This window comes from Dermacentor silvarum, chromosome 2 (assembly GCF_013339745.2).
Source record: "Dermacentor silvarum isolate Dsil-2018 chromosome 2, BIME_Dsil_1.4, whole genome shotgun sequence".
Taxonomy (NCBI): Eukaryota; Metazoa; Arthropoda; class Arachnida; order Ixodida; family Ixodidae; genus Dermacentor; species Dermacentor silvarum.
The window spans coordinates 244251734-244278863 of record NC_051155.1 but is presented as its reverse complement, the minus strand read 5'-3'; the positions used below and the strand labels follow the sequence as shown (position 1 = coordinate 244278863).

Sequence of the window (27130 nt, the reverse complement as noted above, 5' to 3'; positions counted from 1 at the left end):
ACTCGCATGTGATGTACTTTAGTGTGGGTATGTCTGTGCACCACGGGCACTTGTCAATGAACCTCGTGGGGTGTATTCTGTGTAGGTGGTGCGGGTTGGGGTATGTATTCGTCTGAATACGAGGCCAGTCCCTCTCCTGTTGGCTGTTCAAATTCGAGTGAGGATGTCCAAAACGTCTCCGCTGCTGCCTTTGCTGTAAAAGAATGTCACGAGAATTCAGTGGAAGGTCGTCGCTGGGCCCTGCCGTTGCTCGGAAGTTTAGAGAAGTGAAATGATTAGGGGCAACGCAGCCAGCTGTGGAAGCAGACGACGACGACGAGTGCAGGAGCCGTGGCACGAGCGCAAACGTTTACAACCTTTGGGTCGTATCTTGTCCCTAAACAATAATGGTCATCTGTCTTGTCTGCATTTCCTTTTTTTAATGCTGCGAGCCCGGTACTTCCTAGTCACGAAAGGCTTGCGCGTTATCAGTGTGACACAGCAACCTCGGCAGGAAAGTAGCGAGCGCTGAGTTTTCAAGAATGGAAATGCAAGCAAGGCATGTATATGACGGTTATTGTTTGCACTCTAAAAAAAGTTTACACCCTTTGGGTTGGACCTTGTCCCCAAACAGTAATCGTCATCTGCCTTGCTTGCGTTTCCTTTCTTGAAAACTCGGCACTCGCTACTTTCCTACTGAGAATGCTGTGTCACACTGATAACGCGCAAGCCTTTCGTGACTAGGAAGTACTGGGCTTGCAACGTTAAAGAAAGGAAATGCGGACAAGATAGATGACGATTATTATTTGGGGACAAGATACGACCCAAAGGGTGTAAACTTTCTTGGAGTGTGGAGACAAGATACATCCCAAAGTGTGTCAGCTTTGTTTAGAGTGTAGCGTCAGACGCGTTGGCATCTATGGGCGGTAACGTTCCCGTGATAAGACACACATACACGTCCCCTGCCCTTCTACATTAAAAACAAGAGAATCTGGAAAAAATAATATGCATGTGCTCGAACTGGCAGGAAATAAGCCTCACGTGACTGAATTCCCGTGGCAGATTATCCTATTATATTGTGACATATTCGTTTTCATCATGTTTACTACCGCACTTGGCTAAAATGGTCGCACCATAACGGACATTGTAAGCGCAAAAGAAACATATTCGATATTCTCATAGACGCATTTACCAGGAGATCCGTGCCCCCTACGTGCCCCCTGCATCGGCAGCGAGGATTGTCTTTTGTGCATCCTCAGGTCGCGCCGTAGCGGACGACGCGCGAGATTCGCCATATAGACGCCCGCGCTGCGGAGAAGGCCTGGCGTTGGGCAGTTCCCGCCCTAACAAATGTCAGCTTGCGCTACTTGCATCACGGCCAGTTATTAAGCGAAGCTTTATAGGCTCACAAGTTTCGGTGGTGGTGTCACGCTGAAAAGTGGGCCGATCCTGGTGATAGTGCAGAAAGGGTGCAAACTCAATGGCACATACCCCTGTGGGCTCTGGGACCTGTAACGCGCCCTTAAACTACCCTTGTCACACGTACGTGGGATCCAAAGAGACAAAATAACCAGCCCTTCCTCTGTCGAGAAAATGGGGGTAAGCGAAACGTGTCCGATTCTAGCGTGAGGGCTTCCGAAGCCCAAGCGAAACGTTAGCGAAGAGCCACGGACTCTGAGTTGCGGAAGTGCGATGTTGAGGCCAAACGTCACCGAAGCGCCGCCGACCCTGAGTTTAGGGCAAACGAAGCGGTACGCCTGCAACAGCGTCGTCTTGCCACACGCTTCGCTTAGTCCCATTTTCTCAACAGGGGAAGGGCACTGAATTTCTTGGGACCACTATTTCCGTATCTGAAAACACAATCACCTTCCGATATTTAAGGGGGGACGTGGCTTTGAAAATCAACTTCCCGATTTCTTCATGGATTTTGATGAAAATTGGCACAAATGTTTAGAATGTCTCCCTGATACTTCCATAAAAGTTTCAGAGTGATACCTTGAGAACATTTTATTGAGCAGCATTTTTCTCTCTTGAACTTTCTGGAGGGCCTGGGGAGCTTAAAAAACATGATGGAAGGCTCGTTGAGTATTGAATGCATAGCTCAATGCGTGCTGGAGGTCGTGACAGTCTTACTTTTTTTTTTTTCGCAACACAAATTTTTTAGATAGTCATTTTTGAAGTTACCTTCGCACCAAGCACACTTTCGGAGTGAACGAATAGCCACACCATAAATTTATAAAAAGTCAAGACAAAAATGCGAGACTGTCTCGACCTGCACTGTAGTCCAAGGAACGTGACAAAAAAGAAAAAAAAAAAAAAAAAAAACAGAATCGAAATAGGCCAAACGGTAACGAAGAAATCAGCTCCAGAAACTGAGCAAAAAGGCGAAAAAACGGTTTTGAGAAAACAGCTCTCAAAGTTTCCCCTTCTCTTCAGGTCTCTAAAACGCACCAAATTTGTAATCTTTGATGTGTTTTGTGATGTGGGGCTTCTTGGACATGTGGCCTCTGGTCTGCTGTGCCTTTGTTCTGTGTTTTTCATGTTTGTATGGCATTCTTTACTGCTGCTCTACAAAGAGCATGGTGCCTGGGTTTCAAACCAAGTGAGGTGCAGAACTATGTGGGCATAAATATACAGTAGTTCTAGTGTTGTACCTGCAGACTGCCTCATTGATAGCAGTCTCTAGTACAGTCAGTGAGGCATTGTTTTCTTTTGGTAGAATCGACCATGTTACTGAATTTTTGGATCATCTTCCATTGACAATGGCTATGGATGTTAGGAGAGCCACTGATAGATAGGCAGCAATGCAGCTGCTAGGTGCTTTCCAGCCTGTACTTTTGTATGATGCCTCACTTCTGCAGCCAGGTGTCTGTGCCAGCCGAAGTGGCCTAGTGAACAGAGCTCATGATGAGGTTCTTTTTATGAAGGGGTGGTATGATAGGTATTGGTACGAGATATCGTGGCAATACGATAATAGAGTCGGCGCGCGATGTGCTAAGTCGCGGGTCTGAGGTGCCGTTGTGCGAAATGCCTGGTCGCGGGTCCAAAGAATAGACGCTCGGTGAGCTCAATCGCGCAGTCCGGGGTGCCGACGCGCGAAATGTCTGGCCGCGGGCTCGAGGAGTCGACGCTCGAGGTGCCGATGCGCGAAGTGCCTAGCCGCGGGTCCGAGGAGTCGACACTCGATGAGCGATGTGCCGACGCGCGAAATGCCTAGCCGCGGGCTCGAGGAGTCGACGCTCGATTAGATTAGCCGCGCAGTCCGAGGTGCCGACGCGCGAAATGCCTGGCCGCGGGCTCGGGGAGTCGACGCTCGCGATGCCGACGCGCGAAGTGCCTAGCCGCGGGTCCGAGGTGTCGACTCTCGATGAGCGATGTGCCGACGCGCGAAATGCGTAGCCGCGGGCTCGAGGAGTCGACGCTCGATGTGCTTAGTTGCGCAGTCGGAGGCGCCGATGCACGAAATGCTTAGGCAAGGATCCGAGAAGTCCGCGCGCGATGTGCTTGATCGCCGAGTCGGAGGCGCCTACGCGCGAAAGGCTTAGCCTCGTGTCCGAGGATTCCGTGCCCGAAGCTTGGTCGCGAAGTCCGCGTCGCCGATGCTCGGAATGCCTAGCCGCAGGTCTGAGACGTCCACAAAAAGCGGGATCGGCCACGCTACTGCGATGTCCGTCGAGATTGCGGAAACTGTCCGGAGCTCGCGAGGAGACCGCAACAAGCGGAGCAGACGACGCCGTCACGGAGCGAGCACCGGACCAATGGCGAACCGCGCTGGAGTCACGTGGCGGGCGCGGCCAATAGGTGGCTCCGGCAAGACCTTCAATCATTGGCTTTTTGTGTGCTCGTTTCTGTATGGAGGAGATAGCTGAAGCGGCAAATTTGAAGACGGAGAAATGCGCTTTCCAACGAGACCAAGATGGCGGCGCTCGGCTGCGCCGTTCCGGAGATATCGTGGCTTGAAAAACGCCGTTCTTTCGCGATTTCCGCGAAATTTTTCGGCACCTTGGCTGATACAACAATTTTTTTAGAGCACTTCTACTTGGTTTTCAGTGATGATATTTCGGAATCAGATAGAATAAGAGTTATAGAAACTGAAAATTTGATTTTCAAAAAATCGATTTTTTAGCCATTTTTCGCGATGCGAAAGCCGCGTCCCCCCTTAACCTACGGGCGAGAGGGAACTCCGGACAAAGTACTATAATCAGCCGAGACCAACAACTGCTGTGCCTTAGGCATGAAATAGTTATCAAATGCTGGAACTATTCAATCTCCGTTCAGAGATAGCCCACATAGAGTTGCAGTCTCAGTCTCTTATCACCAGCAAAAATCTAATCAAACCTCTTGCAGCATAACTGTTGAATTTGATTGTGTAATCACAACTTATCGTAGATACATTTGTGAAAATGACCTTGGCCGAACGTGCAGAGCCTTTTCAATACCAATAGACCACTGACTTGAATTTTTCGAAAGACATGTGTTACTTCTGACTTTGTAGATTTCATTTTCAGGCTATTCCTAAATAAGAGCAACACTATTACTTGTTTCCCGGCAGGAGCAAGAACAGCAGATATTTCATATTTTGAAAAAGTGAGGGGCGCTTTTTGATGACGTGTACTGAAAACTTGAACTGCATAGGTTGCTTATTATGTTCTCTGAAAAAAGTTATTGTATACTAGCTTTCTCCCAATTTTTATGCGTTATACACGGCATTTAGTTGTTTTCCCCCGATATCATTGGTAAACTATGCAGGGCACGGTGTTTATATTTCTTCGAAGTATGAAGCAATGTTCCGAGTGACGAACAATAAATGTTTATTCTGTGTAGGTTCATTACAGTCTTTATAGAATGTTACTCATTGAAGTGTTCCAGGGTGTAATACTGCTGCTAATCGAAATGTTTCTCAGACTCCAACACAGCAGCACAAGATGAAGACTTGAAATTCCGTTAAAATAGGGAGAATTTTAATGCGAAACCCTCAGTTTCCTGCTTTAAATGCTAGTGTTGCAAATGATTACTAAAACCCTGTTTTTCCATGTGTTTTCGTGCATCATACAAGACTCGTAGTTTGTTTCTCCGGTGTCCTCGGTGAGCTTAACAAGGCTAATCTTTTTTATACCTGGGGAAAATTAGGGGCATGGTATGGGTAATGTGCAGGCAATGTTTCGTATGGGTGGGTTAAATGAGCATTTCGCAGTAGAATATGTATGCACGTGGTCAATAGCGTAATTAGTCTGTTTTATGAGCAGTGTAAAACTTACACGGCTGTGCTGGCATAATTAACACTACAACTGAAAATTTTGGCAACATAGAGGGAACAGTATGCCCAGTTCATGTGCAATGGTAAATGGGTGTGGATCAAATACAGCTTTGAATGTAAGCAAGTATTCGTAAGTATCCCACTGCTATTAGCTAGGTTTCCCAATGTCCCAAGAGAACTCTGCATTTCAGATATTTTATATTTTGAAGGAATAGGTAGCATTTTTAAGTGCATTGTGTCGCATAGTTTTAACATTTCAGGCTTATTTAGAAGTGTTATGAATAATTATTGAACCCTCAGTTTTGTTCTTTTTACTTTTTCATGCGTGATACAGTTAAACCTGCTTATAACGAACCTCCATATAACGAATTCCTGGATATAACGAAGTTTTTCTATTCCCCGCCATTACTCCATAGAAGCACATGTATTTGAGACCTCGACGCAATGAAGTGGTAGCAGGAGACCCCCTCAAAATAACGAATTTTCCCGCCGACAACCTAGAGATTTCGCCCCAAATTTTGTCATTTTGGCGCGAGCAGCAACCGGAAGCACCTTCTCCACTGCGACGGAATGCGAAGCGGCGGCGGCGGCGCGCCTGGCGCGCTCGAATTCACGGCTACTGCAAGGCGAGAGCGAGCGTACGTGTGTGTGCGTACGAGCGTGTGCGAGGCGGGCCTGCATCCCTTGACCCTGGCGATCTTGCCGCCGCGGGCGTGACCTTTCCCCCTCACTTTTGTTCCGATAACACGGGTCCAAAAATTGCCTGCGCATTAGAATCGAGTACGACCCTAAATTTGCACTACTGTATCACTATCGGCATTTCAATATGGCCGCTTCCTACGCACTTCGAGCCTAGCTCCCGTAGCTTCGACCATGTGCTGTAGTACGTGTGCTTAGGCATTAGTCTACCAATTTAGTTAAACAGCGAATGTTTACAAGTTTATACAGCCGATAAAACTACTATCCTTACTTCGTATAGCTGTCTGATAATTCGCTGTCACAATCGATGCTTCGCCTCTCGGGCGAAACTGGGACATTTTTGTTCATCGCAACTTTAGTGTATTGGGAGTAAATCTACAGCGATAGTTGTATTTCTGTATGAAAGCATGAGGTGCGTGGTACTGTAAAGGACTTTTTTTCCTCTCTTTTTCTGGTCACGGAAAACGGGTGCGCGTTACAATCGAGGGCGCGTTAGAATCGAGTAAATACGGTAAGCGTTTCTTTTTCGAATTTTCGTGCCGAACCTGCATATAACAAAATCCTCTTTATAAGGAAGTTTTTCGGGAACTTGTCAATTTCGTTATATCAAGGTTTAACTGTATATTAGGTTTGCCTGGTGTCCTAAAGGAGGTAGCTTCGTTACATTTGGTGAGTGTAAAGACAAAATAAAGGTAAAGTTCAAAATAGATGAGTAATTCGGGCTTTCACAATAAATTACGTATGTAAGCACTCTAGAGTGTTTTGAGCGTGTCTAACGAGCAGGGAAGAATTAAGCACGCTGACCCGGCAGAACTATAAAAGCCGCCAAGACAAAATTTAGCGAAAATTGGTGGTACACTGTGGAAACTCTCTGCGTGAAGTTAAATGTGGTTGGATCAAACACAACCTTTGTAAAAAATTTCTTATTCAAGCGCTAGAGTGTGTGATATGGCAGCTATCAGCTCTGCTTCCCAGTGTTTCCGACATAGCTGTAGGTTACAGGTTTATATTGCGTGGAAAAGGGAGGGGCAGTCATGGTAAGTGCAATATGGGTGACAAAATCTTTACCGTCATATGTTCAAGTTAGAAGCGTTGCAAATAATTACTGAGCCATTGTTTTTCGCCCCCAATTCTCATGCATCATAAGGTGCATGAAAACTTGGTTTCAGCTATGTCCTCGGTGAACTAAACAAGACACTTTGTTTATATTTCGTTGTGTAAAACCTCAACAATACCATTACCTAAATTAGCGATACACTTATGCTGTAGATTTAAACACCAAGTACAATTTTTTGTTTATTAATTAAAATTGTTTGTAGCAAATGTGCATTCTTTATGTGCGTTGGGACCTCTCAGGGACTTCTGTGAGGCACTCAATGTGTTTTGTCCCTGCGTCATCTTGAGATCTTATATACAGTCAAACCTCAATATAACAAACCTCGATTTAATGAAATTTGCGATGTAACGAACTATTTTTATTTCCCCATCTTAGTTCTATTGCATTAACGAAACCTCAATATAACAAAGTTTTTCGCTGCAAGTACAACTTCGTTATATTGAGGTGTGACTTAGTTGCAAGAAATATTTATAAATGCAAATTCAAATAATTTTATGGCCACCTAAGCTTCATCATGTGTGATTGATAAATAGGTCTATGTCTGTTAAATATAAAAATGAATGATGGACATATTTTCTATCACCTTGACTGATTGTAATAGTATCTCACAATATATATATATATATATATATATATATATATATATATATAGAGAGAGAGAGAGAGAGAGAGAGAGAGAGAGAGAGGTCAGATCGCTTGGGTATGCCCCCTGCCCCCCCCCCCCTTTCCCCACTCGAGGAAAGGTTGGTACCCAACTAGATATTCTGCACTACTGTTGTGACGAATTGCTGTACCGCTGTTTCCCAAATAAATGGGTCAAAGCACGAGCTCTCATTAAAGAGGCTTATTGCCGCAACAGGAATGGAGAAGAATAAAACAACTCAAAAGGGAGAGAAATGATAAACTTTTCTGCTTACCAATCCTATATTGTGGAATTCCTGACTGTGGAATGCATCTGTGAGTCACATACCACAATCATTAAAACACTCTTCTTGCCATATTTATATTTTTCGTAGATCATATCTTAATTTCATCCAATAGCTTCGCTTTTGTGTAGACCTTTTGTGCTTTTGCAGTTTGTTAATTTAGCATATTTCTTGTATGACTAACTTGAAAGCGCTAGAACAAAGTGACAAATACATATTTGAACTCAATATATCAACTTTATTAGTCTCCACCGAGCCCCATGGAAGATGCTTCTCAAGGGCACAACGACACTGTCGTATTATTGAACACTGTTCAACAGAGTTTAACAACGAGATTATCCCGAGTGGTCTTTTTTTTTTTTCGGGTTCCAAAAAAGATCTGTACAGTTATTTTCACTTTTATTGTAAATCCACAAAAAGATTTTTTTCCTTCCCATTCGACATATTTACAAAGAGCATGCACAGAGGACTAAGATTCCATTCTCTGGTTGTTAGAAAAAGAGTTATTCCGAGGACCAAGCTTAGATGTGTCTGTATGTGTGTATGTGTGTGTGTGTGGGTGTTTGTCTTGGCATCACACTCCGCAATATTCATGCACGCACAGGCGAAGGACAGTAGAAAGCACACGTGACCAGAGAGCAAGAAAAAACCAAAAACATGCACAAGTGTCTAAGTGAACACGTTAAAGAGACTGCATTTCTTATTTCCCACTGTTAACACAAACGACAGGAGAAAGGTAGGTCAACACAGGGAGAACATTTGCACTTGCAGTTTACAGATGCTGGGTATAATGGGTTACAACCATTTTGTTGTGCCATCATGGCCCTAAGGCAAGACCCACCAGGTTTTATGGGAGTCTCCGTAACAGTGGCAAACTGCTGACTCTTTCTTTTTGCACCACACAGGCAGCAAAAATGATAGATGTGTTCATGGCTTGATGAACAGAAAACAGATATGCAGAATCATGACAGAAGCCAGCAGTTTGCAAAGAAGGCAACTGACAGGAATCAACAACTGCAAGCTCTCCACATGATGACTGGGAAATCAAAACAGGATCAGCTGTCCACATATTGTTATGAACACAGAAGCAAAAGTGCTGCAAAGGTATTTTGTGCCTTTTGAAGGCCAACAGGTAATAGAGCCGAAAACCTGTTTTTGGGGGACGAGCTGGAGAGGAGAGACTTGGTTACAGTGGACTGAGAGCAACAATCTTTCACAACCAAATGTAACAGGTAATGACTCATGTCTGTGCCTGTGGCAAGTGGCGAGTAGGACTTCCACGTCTCAGCTGTACAGACAGTTGCAGATTATGCCCCTGCCTGTTAAGTTTGCTGTCAAGGCTGCAAGGTTTGATCTCTGTATACCAGCAGGACACCTTCTCTCACCAGTGTGAAATGCACACACAATAGACTTGATGTAACAATGACTGCTAAGCAAGCTTTTGTTATGTGGCATGAGCTGCTAAACATGGGGCCATATGAAAAATGCAGAAACAATTTAATTCTCAGATGTGATACACCTGCACAATTAGGCCACAATTTACTCTCTCAGGGCAATGGTCCACTGCATGGAAAAAAAAAAAAAAAGAGCAAACTTAGTCCACTTGAAAAACAAGGCCCCTCCAACTACAACTCAGTTTCTGGATTTGTGAAGTTGCCCCTCTTTGCACAGTTTGTCATTTTCATAAGACTTATGCCAGTCCACAACAATAATGTTCTCTTTCAATCCAAGGACTGGCACTAGTCTCGGTTGCAAGTCAATGCAGAGAAACTTGCTAATAATTTCAAGTGACAAAGTGCTTACCGGAAGTTGACAATAAACTAAGACATGGCCGTTTATTGCACTAAACACTTAAGGCCACATCAACATCGCTGGTCACTGGCCATGTTGCCATGCACATGCTTCTGTACATTTTTGCAGAACACTCGCCCTTACATTTGCTCCTTCAGTCGAAACACTCAATGAAAAAGCAAAGGGGTAACACAGTTTTCCAAGTCGAAGGCCAGCCTAAGAATATGCCTTCGGAAAGGAGTGTGTGTCATGATGCTATCGTAAGTTGAGCGTCACAACCATAGCGGCATTATTGTACACACCAAACCTCTGGCGCGAGACCACAATGGTTTGATTCTGCTGCACAGCAGTGAAATGGAAATGAATGATTGGAAGACAAACTAAAGTCACTGAATAGCTTCAAAGATTGCAGAGATATACCAACAGTTTAAGAAATAAGATTGGAACTGAGTTTCCTTCCTGCCTCTGCTGGTAAAATGTTCTTTGCCATTCTGGCTGAAGTCTGCTGCAGCTTGAAACTAGCAGTTCCTGCAAGTGTGGAAATAAAAGTACCAACTGCTACATTTACTTTCAAACTTTGATGGCAGTGTGGCCATGTGGTGACCACTGATGAAGTCATGAAATCATCACAGTACAGTCGGCAATGAGAACACTGGAATGCACACTAGCTGTATGACACACAAGTGAAGCTACAACCAGAGAATACTCTCAGAGACTGATGTGAACTTTACGTGAACAAAGAGAGATGTTAAAAGGGGGAAAAAAAAGGCACTATAAAACCATGTATCTAAATGCTATGTTATTAATTGAAAGATTATGATCTGCAGGTTGAGTTCTGGTTGAAATGCATCATCAATATGGTTAACTTAGGTCGACAACGTTCCAAAGCTACACAGTGACTCCAGCATGCCTTGTCACTAAACCAACTGTTTTATGGTTTCTTGACAAAGCATTTTTATGCATGCCAGCTTTATCTGATGAATGGTAGCATGGCCAAAAAGGCGCCTCAGTATTTACACTTTCATCAATGCACCAGTGGCTGTACCTGACCTTTGGAAACCACATTCACAAACATTACTAAAACCTGCCACATGCAGCATGTGTTGGCCACAGCTTGGCTAACATCCTGCAATGTCCAGGGCAAAATATTGTCTCCACCAGAGCCCCTAACAAAATGTCACACTTCTGAACAAAACCTCTCTGCAATGCTGTAGTAAGTGAGGGCTGGGCTAAAACAACAATGAGCCAGCTGTGGCTGGGTCTCAATGGCAAAGGCTAGCACAGTAACAGGATAAGACCAATTTGTACAGATTACAAACACAGTGTGCAGTGCACATCATTGAAAAAAGCTCATTCATAACTGCGAAACAGCAGGGCTATGGCTTACAACGACAAGCCAAAAGACATGCTGTAAGGCATAGCTAAACTTAATGCTGTCCCAGGTTCTTGTGTTTTTGCTGCCATCAGCAATGCAACTTATTTTCAGCTGCTGAATCCATCAACAAAATCCTTGCAATATGATGGGACCTAGTAGCTCTATGTGTATTAAGCTACACCAGATACAACTAGTATAGGTCTGCCTATATCCAGTGTGATGGGATGTTTCAGTCCAAACTTGCACTTCAGAAACATAACCAAACATGAGGTAAAGTGATCCACATGGAGCATATGAAGGAGAAATTAACAGCTCCATTCTCAAATACTCTACAGAGCAGAGTTGAGTTTATGTACAATAAACTTCTTCTCTATCACAGTTTGAACTCTAAATCTCTTGCCACTCAGGAAATGGGCAGCACTGCACTAGCTGCATCGAATGCACCTAGAACGCACAATAGAGTGCTGATAACTCCAGCCAAACTGACCTAAAACAGATTCTAGTGAACACACTGGATTTAGCCTGGAAATCAAAACGATCCATCAACAACAGCCCGAGTTTCACAAAGTGCTTGAGTTATCAGTAGTCTACTGCAGGTCTAGTGATTTTATTAATTAGTCCTTGTTGTTGTTCCTTCAATATGTCTCGTTGATACGCTTTCTTTTCTTTTCTTGCATAACTTGGCAATGTGACTGTTGCTTGATAAGAAGTTGCTTCACCTAGTGTTCTCTTGCAATTGCAGCACTGGTGCGGTTCGGCACAATTAGCTCCTGGGAATGTTTTCATCTGAGCGCATTTCTGACTTGAGACGCACAAATTCTTTGGCGACTTCGTCGTTGGTTCGCTGTGAGAGTATCCGCAGCACGGTCCAGCCAGTCTCATCCATGTGAATGCGCCTTCCAAGGGGCAGCCAGCAGGCGCAGCTGCCCTGCTCCATGATGTCCCGCAACTGCATCACGGCAACTCCTACCAGCCGGTCCTCCCGGGCAAAGCAGTAGTCCTTGACGCAGATGTGCAGTTCATACGACGATGGGCTCTCCTCGTTTCCCATCATGCTGGAAAAGTTCAAGTACAATGCTCTGCTTATTTGCATCATAACAATGAGGGCAGGCCTGCGAAAACAGAAGTAAAAACATTCCATTCAACCCTTTCAGACGCCAATGAATTCTGTTGACTGAAAACTTACTTTCACCGCATTTCTTGCATATTCAGAATCATAAAAAGCATACAGCTGCAGAATAGATTAAGGATTTTCAATTCTTTAGTGAGTTTTGTCAAGTTTACAGAACATGGACTCCATGCGGAAACTCACTACAGGAACATTACATATGAGAACATCATCTATTTCATATCTAGCAGGCTTCAAAAGCACCCATCCAGGGACTTGAAAATGATGCCTGATGCAACACACTGTGAAAAACAATGAAAGGAGTACGCCCACTACATACGACATACTCGCACCAAGCAAGTACACACAACCGTCTACCTTGCCACTCATTTTACTAAACCATTTTGAGCCCAGTATTCAAACTTGCAACAAGAGTCCAATCAGAACAGTTTCAAGATGTATGCGACACATTTTCAGCACCATTACTTTCGTCAATGCTATTGCTGTTGACGCACTCAGTTTATCATGAGAGTAATGTCACCAATATGGTTACAAAAAAAAGAAAAAGAAAACTGTGCCTTCGGCGCTTTTATCCTAAACAACTTAACTTTATACAATAAAAGAGCAATACAAAAGATATACAGTGGAATCTCGATGATACGATCACGGCTAATACGAATTTTCGGATGATACAAATTTTTCCGTGGTCCTGGCCGAGCCCCATTACTTTGCAACGTGTTAGAGAACAGTTGTTACGAATCCATTTTCGACCCGCGTCGGTCGACACGAACAAACGTCGCCCCACCGACGGCCGCGAAAGAGAACAGCGCCGCAGTCACGGGCTTTCTCCCTTTCTCTTTTGGTGCGGATGCGTGGACGCGGCGCCAGATAGCGTGGATGCCGCGACTGGGCGCGAAGAGTTTGAAGTGGTGGCGCTTTTGTGCTTTTCCTCCTTTTCGGCGGCCCATCGGACGGAGTGGCTGCTGTGCTTCGGGCCGCGTTCTGTGTGTTTGCGCCATTTTACCTAGTCGCAGCGAGCTATGTATACTGAGATACGATCTCGACTGATTTGTGCAGCCGTACGCCAAGGTGCGAGAGCCTGGGTTAGCGCGTCTTCCGTCGACTGCGTTACCGGTGCCGATGGCACAGGGCGATTGTCGGTTTCGCTGCTGGAGTCACACGGTGCAAGATAGCGCGGCACGTAATCCAATGGTTTGGCGTTGTCAGTCAAACCATTTTGATACATCGTAGATTAGGCATTGCAGATACCGAAACGAGTGGTTTTCAAAAATAGATTTTTCTCGCGATTTTCGCAATCTGATCTCTGCGTCCCCCCATAATTTAGCTACCTTTAATTGTGTTTTGATGATACGAATATTTTTCGTGACCCCGTGAGATTCGTATCATCGAGATTCCACTGTATGGACATTCAAAGTGGCTGGGTAGCCAGACAAGTTGAAAAAATGTAGTCCCTTAAACATGTTGAAAAAAGCCATTTCATAGATGCCCTCAAATGCTATGTATGCAGCAATATTGAATCCGAACGTTATAGTTAAAGGATACCTGAAATGGTTCGGACATATTTTGTACACACGTAGGGTACAGCTACAGTAAAACATTCGCACAACAATTTGTGTGAAGCGTCTTGTGTGAAGCGATTACAAGTTACCCTCCTCCCTAGCTATGCTTTTTCTCCTCAACTCGTTCTCCGAGTGATCGGGGCTAAGCTCCGCCTTCACTGGCTTTATGTCATGATATGACATCATGTTATCTACTTCCGGTTTTCTTGGAGCCTGCGTGCGAAGCCTCTCCAACTTCTCTGCCAACCGCCAGGCACTCGATCCCAAGCAAGAGCTTCGAAGTAGCGTGCGTTGTGAGCATCCTGTCGCAGCGCCGAGCGACGCGATATTCCGGTAACCACAGTCGAGCTGGGTATTTTGACGGATGGGTGGAAGCGTAAACTAAATCCCCTCCATATTACTATTGCTGTGATGACGGAGCTTCAGTCAGCGCAGATGTAAGTGAGCAGCCGGATCGGTTTAAAGTCAGTCTGCATGGTCCAGCCACCTGGTGGCGCAGAGCTTAACCAGCCAAACAAATAGCTAATATCGCTGTAACCAAGTATAAAACATTTTGAACATCTATAAAAACAATGTGTTTACGATTACGCTCCTTCCAAAAATTTACACCACCAGCAAAGTAGAATACACTTGATTACTGTTATATTAGTTCTGCGTTTGGTTGAGCTCTGTGCCACCAGGTGGCTGCACCGTCCAGGCTGTTCACGTTTGCGCCTCTGCTCATCCCGTAGAAAGCCCGGTGCAGTCAGTCAGCTTACGCTTCTGTTTACCCGAATACCGGACACGCAAATCACTACTGTGCTGTATAGTAATCCTTCAATGTGAAGTGACGGCTGCAAATGTGTAGATGCCGGTGCCGATCGGATACCCACAACCAGCGCTGCAGCCACTTCGCTCGCATGTTTGCCTTGCAGAGGGACATGATGTTGCAGCTTGACATGTTGCCGATCGCTACGTTTGCAGCCCACAATGCTAGGGTGAACCATGGTGCTCGCGAAATGACAGATTGAGACCAACACAGACTGCGCAGCTTGTGTGAACACGGCGCACGTTGTAACACAAGCAGATGACACTTGCTCTGTGCTGGAAGTGCTTTCAAGAGTGTAGTGGTACACTGTTCTTGTGCATTCTCTTTCTGTTACTTTCTTTTTATAGAAACAAATTAACCAACATTTCAACTATTACGAACAACATTTGTTCACCATGATGTTGGAAAAATTATCGATGACGCGCCCTGGGCAGCCAATCGGAGAGCTCGCCCTACTGACTTGATATGGTCAAATCGCGTCAAATGGTCAGGGGCGGCTTAAAATTCATCCGAGTGGCGTGCTGCGATCGGTAGCGATGTGCCTTTTTAAAACCTTGTAACAAATTACACGCTTTACGCAGAGCACTTAGATGCAGTCAATTAATGATCAGAGGACCTACCCTAATGACTCAGTACCTTTGTACAAAATCGTGAAATGTACAAAATCGTGAAAATCGTTTTAGGGTCCCTTCATGTAAATTTGTTGAGTAATAATGGAACTGCATGACATCACATCTGGCTATGTCATACAAGCATGGCTATGCACGCAACTGCTGTTGGGCTAATTGCAGCAATGACATCTTCTGGATTGGGTGCTCTTCACTGACTTTGGCACTTAATTGAAGAGCCAGAAGATTAAGGGACAGAGTCAGACATGGGCAACTACTCCAAGATCACAATGCAAGGCTGGCAGGTGTTTCAATGATGCCGTGACACAAGGACAAAAAATAATAAAAAGAAAGCTTAACTACTGTTTGCTACACTTAGAAGCAGCACCTACCTTAGTGGATTATTGCAGTGCTTATTTCAAAGATTGTGCACAAATTTTTGTCCTAAAGCCAGATTTTGTCAAATACTGTTTATTAGCCATGCTAAAGCTAAATGCAGAGTGTTGAATTGAAACTATTTTTGTTCCTGTTCAATGAAAACGGTTCAGTTCAACTCCGCAGCAAAACGATAATGGTTGAAACTGGTTTTATGTACGTTTGCATGAACTCAGGGTAGGAAAACAGCATGAATTTATTTTGTACAAGAACTCAAGGGTGCTGCTCCCGAGCTGCACAGAAAGACAAAAAAAAAAAAGTTATGTGCACTATTCTTTAGCTCGCAAGCAGGTGAAAAAAATATCACATTGTGGAAGCAGCAATATGTCAGAAACAACATGTCATTCCAATCAAAGAAAAGTTACTCACAAGTGGAAGGTTTCATTGTATTTGGGGGACCAGTTATTGTTTTTGGACTTCGTGGCATGTTTTCGTCGCCGCTCACTCAAGTTTGGCCCAATGATATTCACTTCCACGAACGGACGGAACATGCTGGTGTTGGGCCACTTGATGTCGTTGGCAGCAACCACTGGAGAAGGAAAATACATAAAGCGTGCCTTTATTTAGGCAGTGCGTATGCCCAAATCACAAAATATAGACAATGGCATAAAATGCAGCAATCTTTTCCGTGCCATAGTAGAAATTTCCCAAAAACTACCTTTTTAAGAGCTGCTATAAGGACAGACATATTCACAAACAGGCCAAAAATTGCTACGAAATGGAAAGCACAGAACAAAATATCCAAACTTGCTGTTTTAAAGTAAGCTGCCCTACAAGAGGTTTTATCAGGTACAGTTTCTGTAGGGGAATGAGGGGCAGCAAGTGACTCGTATAAAGCATCTCTCGCCACACCTATATGACCGAGCCCACATGCATTCATTTCCTTCAATGAAATAAAACTTGCTATGAATTTAAAATAAAGTCATTTACTTTTCTCGTTGGTAACCAATATGTGATGTTATTGCTCCTTTTCTTTTCGTTGTGCCATCCTGAACATGATGTGCAGTGGTGCGGTGGTCTTTTACAGACTAGGAACAGCCATGTAGGCCATCGGTTTGAAAGCTCTGCTTTGCACTGTGTTGGCCATAGTTGTACTTAACCTTAGTAGAAATGTTTCATAGCACCAAACATATGCCAGGCCACAAACAAACTGCTATTAATGTGACTTGTATAGCTTGGCAGATGAAATAAACCTGCATGAAATGGGTCCCAATTTTAGAGATATTACTAATATGAAACATTTTTGGAATATTTAATACAATCTCGTTTTCTGCTTGAGGAATGCTCCTGTAGTTGTTCTAGCCCTTAGGTAATGATATACTTCATTTCAGATCTGAATACCCATTTCTCCTGCAAGACCAAATGTGCCACCAGTGCACCAATGTGCTCATGAGCTTGCCACTTATTCGAGTGCAGATTACTATATGTCTGCATGGAGGTTTACAATGCTTCTCTGATGCTTTCTCCCTACTGGGTAATGTTGCCTGGCACCATCTGTGAGAGTTGGCAGAAGCTAAAAAAGATCATGCTGCTGACTAAGAGGACTAAACAAAAATTCCTTGACTACCTAAAATACATGTTTGGTGATATGGTTGTAAATGTGGAAATTCAATACTACTATAAGTTGCATTGCGCTTGACTTTCTGCTTCTAGCTGCTAAGTCCTACATGTTGAATGATTGAAGTGAAGCAAAGCCAAGTGTGAGCCCTCTGTAAACATATACATAACAATCAAAATAAAAACATAACATTCTGTTTCTGAAACTGAGGGACACATGCATCTATTGTTAGACTGCCTTGGACTGCATACAATAATATGCCTCAAGCTTCAACAAATATGTAAACTCAAAACTAACATGACAGCAGATGCATAATACCTTTTACAGTGATCTTGTGTTCTCCTGTTCCAGGGTGCATAAACAGATCGACCTGCACTGACACTTCTCCAACACTGCCTTCTTCAGCACTTGGTTGATCTAAAGAAGCAGGGGTTAAAAAGACCAGTTTCCGGATTAGCCAATCAATTTGTTCTTACTAAGAGCCAACTCTTTCCATATGCACATTATAGAACCCAAACATGTCATCTTGTATCAGGCAGCTTCAAGCCATGTAGGCCAGTATACTGTATACTTTCTAAAACACTTAGTACTACAAGTTCTAAAATGTTCTATAACTTACTATGTCTTGCAGATAAACTTTATATGTGATAACCATTATGGTATTGTGTTAACTTGATGTGTTCTGCCAAATTTTGCCATGTGCAGACATTAGCCTAAATTGTGCTGACACGAATTTATGATGGAGCAGTTTGAGTACCACATAAAAATGTGCAGAACTTGTTTTATTTGTGCATAAATTACAAGCAAGAACTTTTCGCTAACAGAATTTATTTTTCGTAAAACTTGACGCAACATTAGTAAAATCATAGAACAAGCCCCAATTTGGAAACATTACAGGAAATTGAGGAGAGCTGGCAGGTATGGATGTCATAGCTTAAACTTTTAATCCTTGTTTCTGGATTTAAAACACATTTCTGCATGTGCTTTCATTCTTTGTCAGCAAAAAATCATGACACCTGACAAGCCAATTGTGTCAAGTCATAGTTACCATAATGCTACCAAACCCCATGCATATATACTTTAACATTTCAGCAATACTTTTTTTTATACACAAAGCCGCACTTCAGAAGTGACACCTACCCATATTGCCTTTGTAACTCACCACTTGTATTTCAAGTTTATTTCCAGTGTATGTTATCCTGTATCGCCTTGCTATCCTAAGAAGACATGGCCTTGTAGTTGCTGTAATAATGGGTAGTCAAGAAAAAGTTGTGCTGGAAAGCGTCAGCATAACATTGAAGTATACTGCGTGGAGACTATATGCTCTTTGTAAAAAACTTGGAGAATTTGAAGTCTACAGGCAAGGAGCAGAAGGGTACCTGGTGCCCATCAGCAGCTCTACAAGTAGAAGCACGGCAAAGAACAGACAGCCCTACAAATGTGGATCAAGTCTCCCAAAAGCAAGGCAGAATAGGTCTGCGACTGACCTTGCTTGGTCTGTGTGGAGACGAAGGTCTTGATGAGTGTGTCAGTGGTCTGGGTGTAAAGGGAAAGGGCATATCGCAGGCTCTGAAGCTCAGGGCTCTTGTCCAAGAACGTCTTCTTGAGGCCGTTGCCACCCGCATGGAAGTACTGCTTGATGGTGTCCAGTGCTACATCCAGCACAGCACACTGCTTTGGTGTTAGGTTCTTCTCCACTTCCTGCATGAGCGAACCCACAAATGCATTGAGTACACAACTGTACTCATTGAAAAACTCACATAATCTGCATGATGTATCTTACATTTACACTTCAGCGAAAAATCTCGTCATATCTTACAGAACTCCTAACCATAAAGTAAGCTTATAACGCTTCTCATATTCTTCATATCACAGACTCACTCTTCAATTCTTATATTGTGGATACAATTAGCATTATGTACCTCACATTTACACTTCACAGAAAAAGTCCATCATGAATTATGACACTTCCACCATAAAGTAAGCTTTTAACACTTTATCACAGCTTTACACACTCTCACATCAGGAAGTTTCAGTTCAATTTTTATATCATGTATGCAATATCACGTGTGCAGAGTCTGTTGTTTCTATTCTAGTTGTATGCAGCACAAAATACAGTAGCATTGTCTATGCTTCCCTTATACAGAAAAAGCTAAGCCATGATTGCTTACCATCGGATCAATAAAGGCTGCATTAAGTATGGCTTATTTACTTGAATTCAATACTATTAGCAGAACATTTAAAATTTGTTGGAATAATCTGAAGTTGCACCATTTCCGTGGAGCCAACAAAAACCCAATCAGTTGCAGTGCATGCTGATATTGCAGGCGTGCATGGTAAGTGCCACACAGTTGAATATGCATTTCAGCAGCTGATGAGAGCCATCCTGTTTGGTGAGCTTAATGACCACCTCTATGTATACATGGATGGTTCAGTCCTGCAAGAGCACAACAGTGTTAGCACTTTACCAACGCTCCAAACCAGCTGTGGCTGTTGCCTCGATAAGCGATGACGAGGGGGGAAGGTTGCTTTTTAGTGGGTTTCCAGCCGCTGAGGTGTTGTGGGAAACGATGAGGCTAATGGCCTTGCGGCTGCAGCCCATACAATGCCATTGAGCTCTTGTACCATGCTCGTACATGACGGACTTAAGGCGTTTTGTGCCTGACTCATCATCCAGCATCCAGACACCCACATTGTCAGGGGTAACCCAACAAGGCCCAATAGCAGCCACAGGTGTGGTTACTGCTCAGCTTACACATAGGCTATATGTGGACTGGCACCCACCAGGAGCAGCCAGGACTTACGATAATCGGTGATTGCCATTAGTGATGAGCTTCAAACATGTGATGCTCTGCTATCTGGCATATACTTAACTGGAATGACAGTGCATCTTCTGGCAGATTTTGGGCAGGGACATCTTGAAAGTGGGGCGTGTCATAAGACTTGTGCTAAGCAGTCATGACCTCACTACTTCTTGGGTTTAATTTTACAATTGCAGCATGTTCCCTAAACTGAATAGTTAAGAAGTTAATTAATGAATAATTTAATTCTATAGCTGAATATTGCAATTTTATCACCCTGTATATCTTCTATGGCCACAGGACAGTTCAGGTGTCTAGTGAAAAATGAAACACTTACGATGCTCATGGTGTTTCCTTTCTTTTTTTCCTACAAAATTACTGCTATTACTGCGACCACCTAGATCAACAGATTATGCTTATGACATTGCGATTCAGCATCTTACAATAATTAAGTGAAGGCTTGATAAACCAGTAAAAATACAAAGGTAAAATATGGTTGGAAACGCGACTATAAAAACTGCACATCAGCTACTCATGATGTCGTGGATCTTGGCAGCATCTACTTGGCTCTACACTCAGTGACAGGTCAAGAATAAAGTGGCTAGTTCCTCTGAAAGGGAACACGCACACATGTGTCACTGAGTTACCTTGGCTGATTCTCCTTCTCATTCCTCCTAGCAATCCGTGGTCACATCTTAGCCTTGCTCAGGCATTGCTGTTTTGTTTTGTTAACCCTGGCAGTGAACAGGGGTACAGCCAACCTCCATTGGCGTGTCTTATCAAAAGCAGTGTTCACCTGCTCATGCTCTTAAGGAGATTGTGAGGAAGCTTTCAAAATGGGAGGTCAGGATAATATCTCTCGCACTAGCTGTTCAAAGCATATGTATTCTTGTGTGTTTGTGCTGCAAGCTGTTTTGATTATCGCACCCTGCATTTGCCGATCATGATTATTTATGAGTGTTCGGTGTGTGACACTAGCATGTTCATTGTTGCTCAACCTCTGGTATGCCTGCTTTTCATGCCTGTGTGATAATGAGACTACAATGTAAATGGGCAGTGAGCAGGCATACCACGCTTTGTGCGAGTAGTCTGTCTCGCACTTCTGGTTTGTCACCGACTATAGTGAGTTGCTTAGCAATAAATATTGATGACAGTGCAGTTGAAAGTGAATGAATCCTTACTTCATAAATATGAGTGCACTTTTTTGAGTATAAAAGAAGGCCTACACAAAAATAGTGTTTTGGGCATAAAATTAACAAAACAATGTTTGTGCTTTATTTTTTTCTAATAACATGCAGCCTTTTTTCCACCAAATTAGTTTTCAGATTGTAATGTACCAGTTTAAACTAATGTAGTGTGCCTTAGTAAATGATGCATACTACGCATTGTCTGGGAAGTTTGCTCTTGTGGCATTGTATGCTACGTAACAAATCTGATTTGGTAAGTGGTTTATCATGTGATGGTTAGAAAAAAAAAAAGGAGACAGAGAGGAAGGTAGTAAGAAAAAGCAAGCTGGTAACACTTGTGGAGAGTGAGGCTCACCATGACACCCAGTGTTGGGAGCTTGTTGGCAGCAACATGGTTTCGAAAGAGCCGTGACACGTCTTCAATTTTGGCATTGGGCAAGTTGGGAAGGATCATCTGCGACAGAGCAGTGGCAGCAGGAAAGACAGAACAGAGAATGCAGCAGCAAGGAGAGACAGTAAAGGAGGATCTCAAACAGATGAAGAGAGTGCACAGATTGAAGGAATTAGAGACAGCATGACCAGAAAAGGAACAGATTCTGTGTTCATGTTCACCGATGACAGGTGTCAGGCTGTGATGACATGTTGGTGAGTGAACCTCAGGGAAAAGAGTGAATGTATGTGTCATAGATTCCAGCAAATTGCTTGCTTCAGAAGAACTTGTTGGCTTAGCTGGTACTTGCTGCGAGACATAATTGCAGCTAAAATAACTTGCACTAACCACAGACACAAAAGAATACAATCATGATGAACATGGACAGCACTTCCAACTGATTCAATTCGGGTACGTACAAACCTGGTATGTCTGCATGTGCAGAAAGCATCAATCACACCTGATGGGACAACAAGCATTCAAAGAATCTAACCTCAAGAGTCATACTACAGCTATATTGACGTATCACTTATACATGTGCTGTTATTTTATTATATATTATATTATACATGTGCATAAGTATTTTTTGTGTAATAGGTGTGATGCTGGGGTAGGATTTATTCTTATGTTTGTACTTGAAATAAATTGGTTGGAATTGATGCCTGTGTCGTCGTGATTGCATTGTTTCGTGTTTGCGGTTTGTGTGCATTCTTTTAATGACAATTATGTCTCACTTTGCTTGCTATATACTGTGTCCCAGTTTTGTTGTTCTTTCAATTTTTCGTAATTAATTATTACTTCAAGGTTTGTCTTTCTCCAGGCACAAAGTGCCAGCAAGTACAGCCGACTCATGATGAGCTGCGATTCACAGCTGGTGTTCTGAAATGTCACTCTCATGATATGCTTTATTACTGCATTGCGTAAACATTCATTTGCGTCATAGCTAGGGCTCAGTCGTCCTTGTTTAAAACCAACTACATAATACAAAAGTATGCAATAATTATAACAACGTCATCTTAAAATAAAAAGGAAGATCATTATTTGATGCCAATACTACACATAGAAAAGCTATGAACCCAATTACATTTGAAAAATCGAACTTAAAAACTCACATGGAAGCCGAGCTATGCAGCATTGAATTGGGTTCAATTAACATTATTATTATTATTCAATGAACAAAGAAAATTTTTTGCAGGTCAAAGGCCTATGAATATGCATCCTATCTTCTAGCATGTTTATAAATCTAAAGTGATAAAAATATTCTTCTTGTACTTGACATCTTGGTTACTTGGCAGAGCTTGTGTGCACATAGTTGAATGAATTCACTAGTTGCCGGATCAGAAGATATGATTTCTGTGCAATGATTACAGCACAGTGATAATTTCCCACTAACTAGCAATTAAGCAAAATAGCTTCATCCTATAACTTCATCCGTTCGCTAGCTGGAAATGTACCAGAACAACTATAATACACACAAAGCAGTGGAAGCATCACGTTTACCCAACAACACTTAGCTAAGTTTCTGTTCACAAACTCATACCGACTAGATAGAAAAAATGCCTGCGACAATGTGATCACTTAAAACACTTTGGTGTCATCTCTCAATGCCTACAAGACAAGTACACATCTATATTAAAAGGCTGAAGATATTTAGCCTAAAATTGGACATTTTGGGGGTAGCCATCGCCTCTTATTTGATGGGGGAGTTACATCTCTGAGGTTTCAAATGTTGCACTATCACTCATTGTTCCAATAAGCTCTTTTGTGAGAGCCACAGCATACTGTATGAAGCATGAATGCTTGGTGGTACTTCTTAATGACAAAAACCATTAATAGGCTCAATATAGCTTGTTTTACATGATACTACATAAATTTGTAAAGTGCCAACTCGCTCTTTAAAATGTGATTACCAGTCGTTATAATGCTCCATAAGCAGCATCATCTACAGCACATCACTTAATTAGTTTGCTGAGTCTCTTATTTACCCCAATGCTTAAATGTAATCATAGGTTCAGTTGATACCAATATTACTTGGGTGTCATCACAAGTGAAGAAAGAAAGCAGCAAGGTGCTGCGGTACTGGGCTGTGGAAGCTATTGCCACATGATGGTCTTGTAATGCTTTCTAGAAGGCTAAATATGCAGCAACCTGCCTATTTGGTTCAACAACTATATAAAAAAAAAAAGTATTCACATTTACCAATGCATAGTTAATGCTGAAACCTTGCATGAACATAGCCATGTGTTGTCTGTTTAGCATAATTCAATTAGCAAATCATCACTTGATCTGAGAGGAAATGGTGTTACCTGCTCTGATATCAAAAATAGTCTTTGTTTAATTTTTGTTTGTTTTCCTCATCTTACTAACTTTTTGGTGCTGCACAAAGTTGCAGCATAATTTTCTCATTCGATGAACACAGCTGCATGTTTTACAAGGCTTCCAGCCTGCGGATTCGAATGATCTGCCTCATAATGGCATGATGCGTGCTAGTCTTAGCATAAGCAATGCTACATGGTAGAAGATCCTTTGTTTTGACTGGCAGTCCAACAACAGAATGAACAACACTGTTTGCCATAGCTAACCATCACTAAACCAAAGTGACACTCCAGAAGCAAAGAAGAGCGTCTTACGTTCTTCTCTCCCATTGGCGGAAGCACCACTGTCTTCTCCATTGTGTGCATAACAATCTTCCAGAGTTCCTAAACGAAACAAAATGAGATTATTAACGACACTGGTGATTTTCCATGGCAGCTAAGTGTTGACTAGAGCTATCTAAAACTAAGTGTTAACTAGAACACTCGTACAAAGGTCTTCCCAATTCTCTTTGAATCAAATTGGCTCATGGGCACTGTTCAAGAACTCCTTCAATGTATACAGCTACTTTCTATTGTCAACTTTTGTTAGCTCTCAATGCAGGTCCGTTAGGAACTACTAGTACAGTAACTAAATTACAATCATCTATCAAGTGCTTTTATTTCTGACAGTGTTCCTTTTTCTTTTTTTTCACCAGCTCCATTCTGCTACACTATCAGTTTCATAAGATTTAGGGACATGGATTCTGTGAAAAAGCTGTGGCCTGCACATGCTAATGCAGGCTTCAACTCTGGCTTATAGTGTGTGTATGTGCCCAGGCTTCACAGACATACTATAGCTTTTTGAAGATGTTCTCTACCCATTAAACTTTTGGAGCCAACAATCACACTATCGCGCAACTTGCTTTTTTTTATCGAATACCTACCAAGGGTCTGTTAACAATTTGTGTTCGAAGGACATTGTATTTCTACAGTATCATGTCGGAGGCACTGAAGTAAAGGAGTTTGATGCCTGTATCCCAGCCATTAAATCGCGTGAATAGTCTCAACCTAAATGAATCGTGTCGTTTGTCATTAATGCATTTCCACTAAAGTTTCAGCTGTAGGTGTCAGTGCCTTGAGATACCCTGCACTCACCTTGAGCAAACGCTTGAGCACGGTGCGCTCACAGACCTGAGCAAACATGGACAGCTTGCCATCGAGAATGTCCATGAGAGGATGCAGCACATGGTCGGCCTCGGCTGCTACCTCATTGCGCTGGGACGTTTGGTTCATGGAAACCTGGCCACTGCCTTTGACTCCTGCCAGAAGGGAGCTGAGCTCACCCATGCTTTGCTTGATGGTCGGCTCCAAGCTGCAACAGTAAAATGTGTGGCCAAGTCACGAGCCTTGGCAATACTTCAAAGCAGCGTATGTAAAGTGTGCTCGGTAAGGTACCAGAATTTCTGTTTATGGAGTGCTTACACAGCAGTCACTGAAATTATAGCATTAATACTATTCGATATGGTCTTCTGACGTGTAACTCAGTGCACTTACACTGAACCTCGACAAATGCACAAGTACTCTGGGAAAAGAATTTCTGCATGAAATGCACAACTTTTGTTCAGTGCAGCTTAAACTGAAACAAATTTAAGAAAATCAGATGGCATGTGCTCAAGTATGTATCCTCGAGCAGTAGTGGCCTTGAATTGTCATGGAAGAGATGCATTCTAGCTGTCGATCGATAAGCTCTGCATATTCTGGAGAACAGTTTGCTACAATTTTATTATAGTATTTATTCTGGATTAGCATTTTGAACATGTCCATTTTCAAAAAACATCCAATGCCTACTTTTAAACAATTTTCAAAAATTTTTTATATATCGAGCCCTGACATGTTTATCAGAAGTTTTCACAATCACGAAATAATGCAGCAGGAATTTATCCCACTATAACAGAAAGGTTCCGTAACTACTCATCGGATGGCTTCAGCAAGGAAGAGAAAAATTCAGTATTCTTCATAAAATTGCAAGTGCTTTCGATAATAAGAATGTCATTTCTTTTTTGCACACTGGTGCTCTATGTGATTAGCAGGCTATTTTCAGAATGTACCAAATGGCCGCACTAAAATTTGCATGATTTCTTTCTCATAATCATTTGTAGCTCTCTTGTGGATGCTTGGTTGGCATTTTATGGCAGAATAAGCTTTTAAAAATTATTGTGGAGGGATCACTCCTTTCTTAAGATAAACTATCAAGGCTTTCCTAGCAACGGTTAATCATGGAGGTTGCTCGTAAGTTCCTGCTACAACCATACATTGTAAGCAAAGTGTGCATCTAATGCAAAATTGATGTAGAACTAATTCGTTGAATAATTAATAGCTGCGGCATTTTCCATTGAGCTAGGCAAGAGCTTCACACAAGGGTATTTATCACGTTTATATTTCTCCTGCTTTTAATACTAGTAGATATGCTAAACTTACTGATGTTTGTGAAACATTTTATTAACAATTTGTCTGAAAAGGACCATTACATTCATTCACACCTGCTTACAAGTGTGCTGAAATATGACCTAACTCTTTGCAATGTAGACTTCATTTGTCAGTCTGATACACTGCACATGCTTAATCACATAAGTGTTCTTTGCAAATGTTAAATGAACTCTCCAAAGCATGTTTGCATGACATGAGTCCAGCCAGAACTAAAGCTATGAATTAGAATAATTTCTGGCTTCTTAACATACAGTTGCAACCTCTGTGAACATTTTTTGAATGCTACAAAGTATAATGTACAAAGTGCCATCACAGTGTATTGGCACTGAGATAGATGGTTGCGCAAAAGCAAAATTGAAAATAAAATCTTGCAATGATGCAATGAGGGCTTACCTTTTGGCAAAAACTATGCTAAGGTCATCCAAAACACCATTTAGTGACTGCTGAAGCTCCTTGAGTATGTTACTAGCATCAGCTTCAAGCTGAAAAAACATAATAAAGACATTTTTGTAATCATTGACAACACATTACAGTTAGCAGTAAAACAAGAATAAAGCACACAACTATTTAATTCCAGATCTAAATTTTATTGAATGCAGAAGAAACTAACATTTCCAGGTTACCTCATGATGATTCTACCATGTTAATCTAAAGGGCTATGACAAATCAAATGTGTGCCAGGAGTGAATT

General features: G+C 42.5%; 1 protein-coding gene across 8 annotated transcripts in view; it reads right to left on the bottom strand.

Moving 5' to 3' along the window:
• Positions 1-8195: 8195 nt before the first annotated feature.
• LOC119443015 (protein unc-13 homolog B-like) overlaps positions 8196-27130 on the bottom strand; it is a 353237-nt gene continuing 334302 nt past the window's right edge. For 7 of the 8 annotated variants that reach the window (XM_049662517.1, XM_049662516.1, XM_049662519.1 and 4 more), the window contains 8 exons: positions 26834-26922; positions 25109-25325; positions 24290-24358; positions 21585-21683; positions 18729-18942; positions 17560-17658; positions 16053-16212; positions 8196-12199 (listed from right to left, as the gene is read on the bottom strand). In XM_049662517.1, coding sequence (XP_049518474.1) covers positions 11908-12199; positions 16053-16212; positions 17560-17658; positions 18729-18942; positions 21585-21683; positions 24290-24358; positions 25109-25325; positions 26834-26922 — 1239 coding nt within the window. In that variant the 3' untranslated portion in view covers positions 8196-11907. The remainder of the gene's footprint in view (positions 12200-16052; positions 16213-17559; positions 17659-18728; positions 18943-21584; positions 21684-24289; positions 24359-25108; positions 25326-26833; positions 26923-27130) is intronic. The other variant, XM_037708125.2, reaches the window with a different exon arrangement.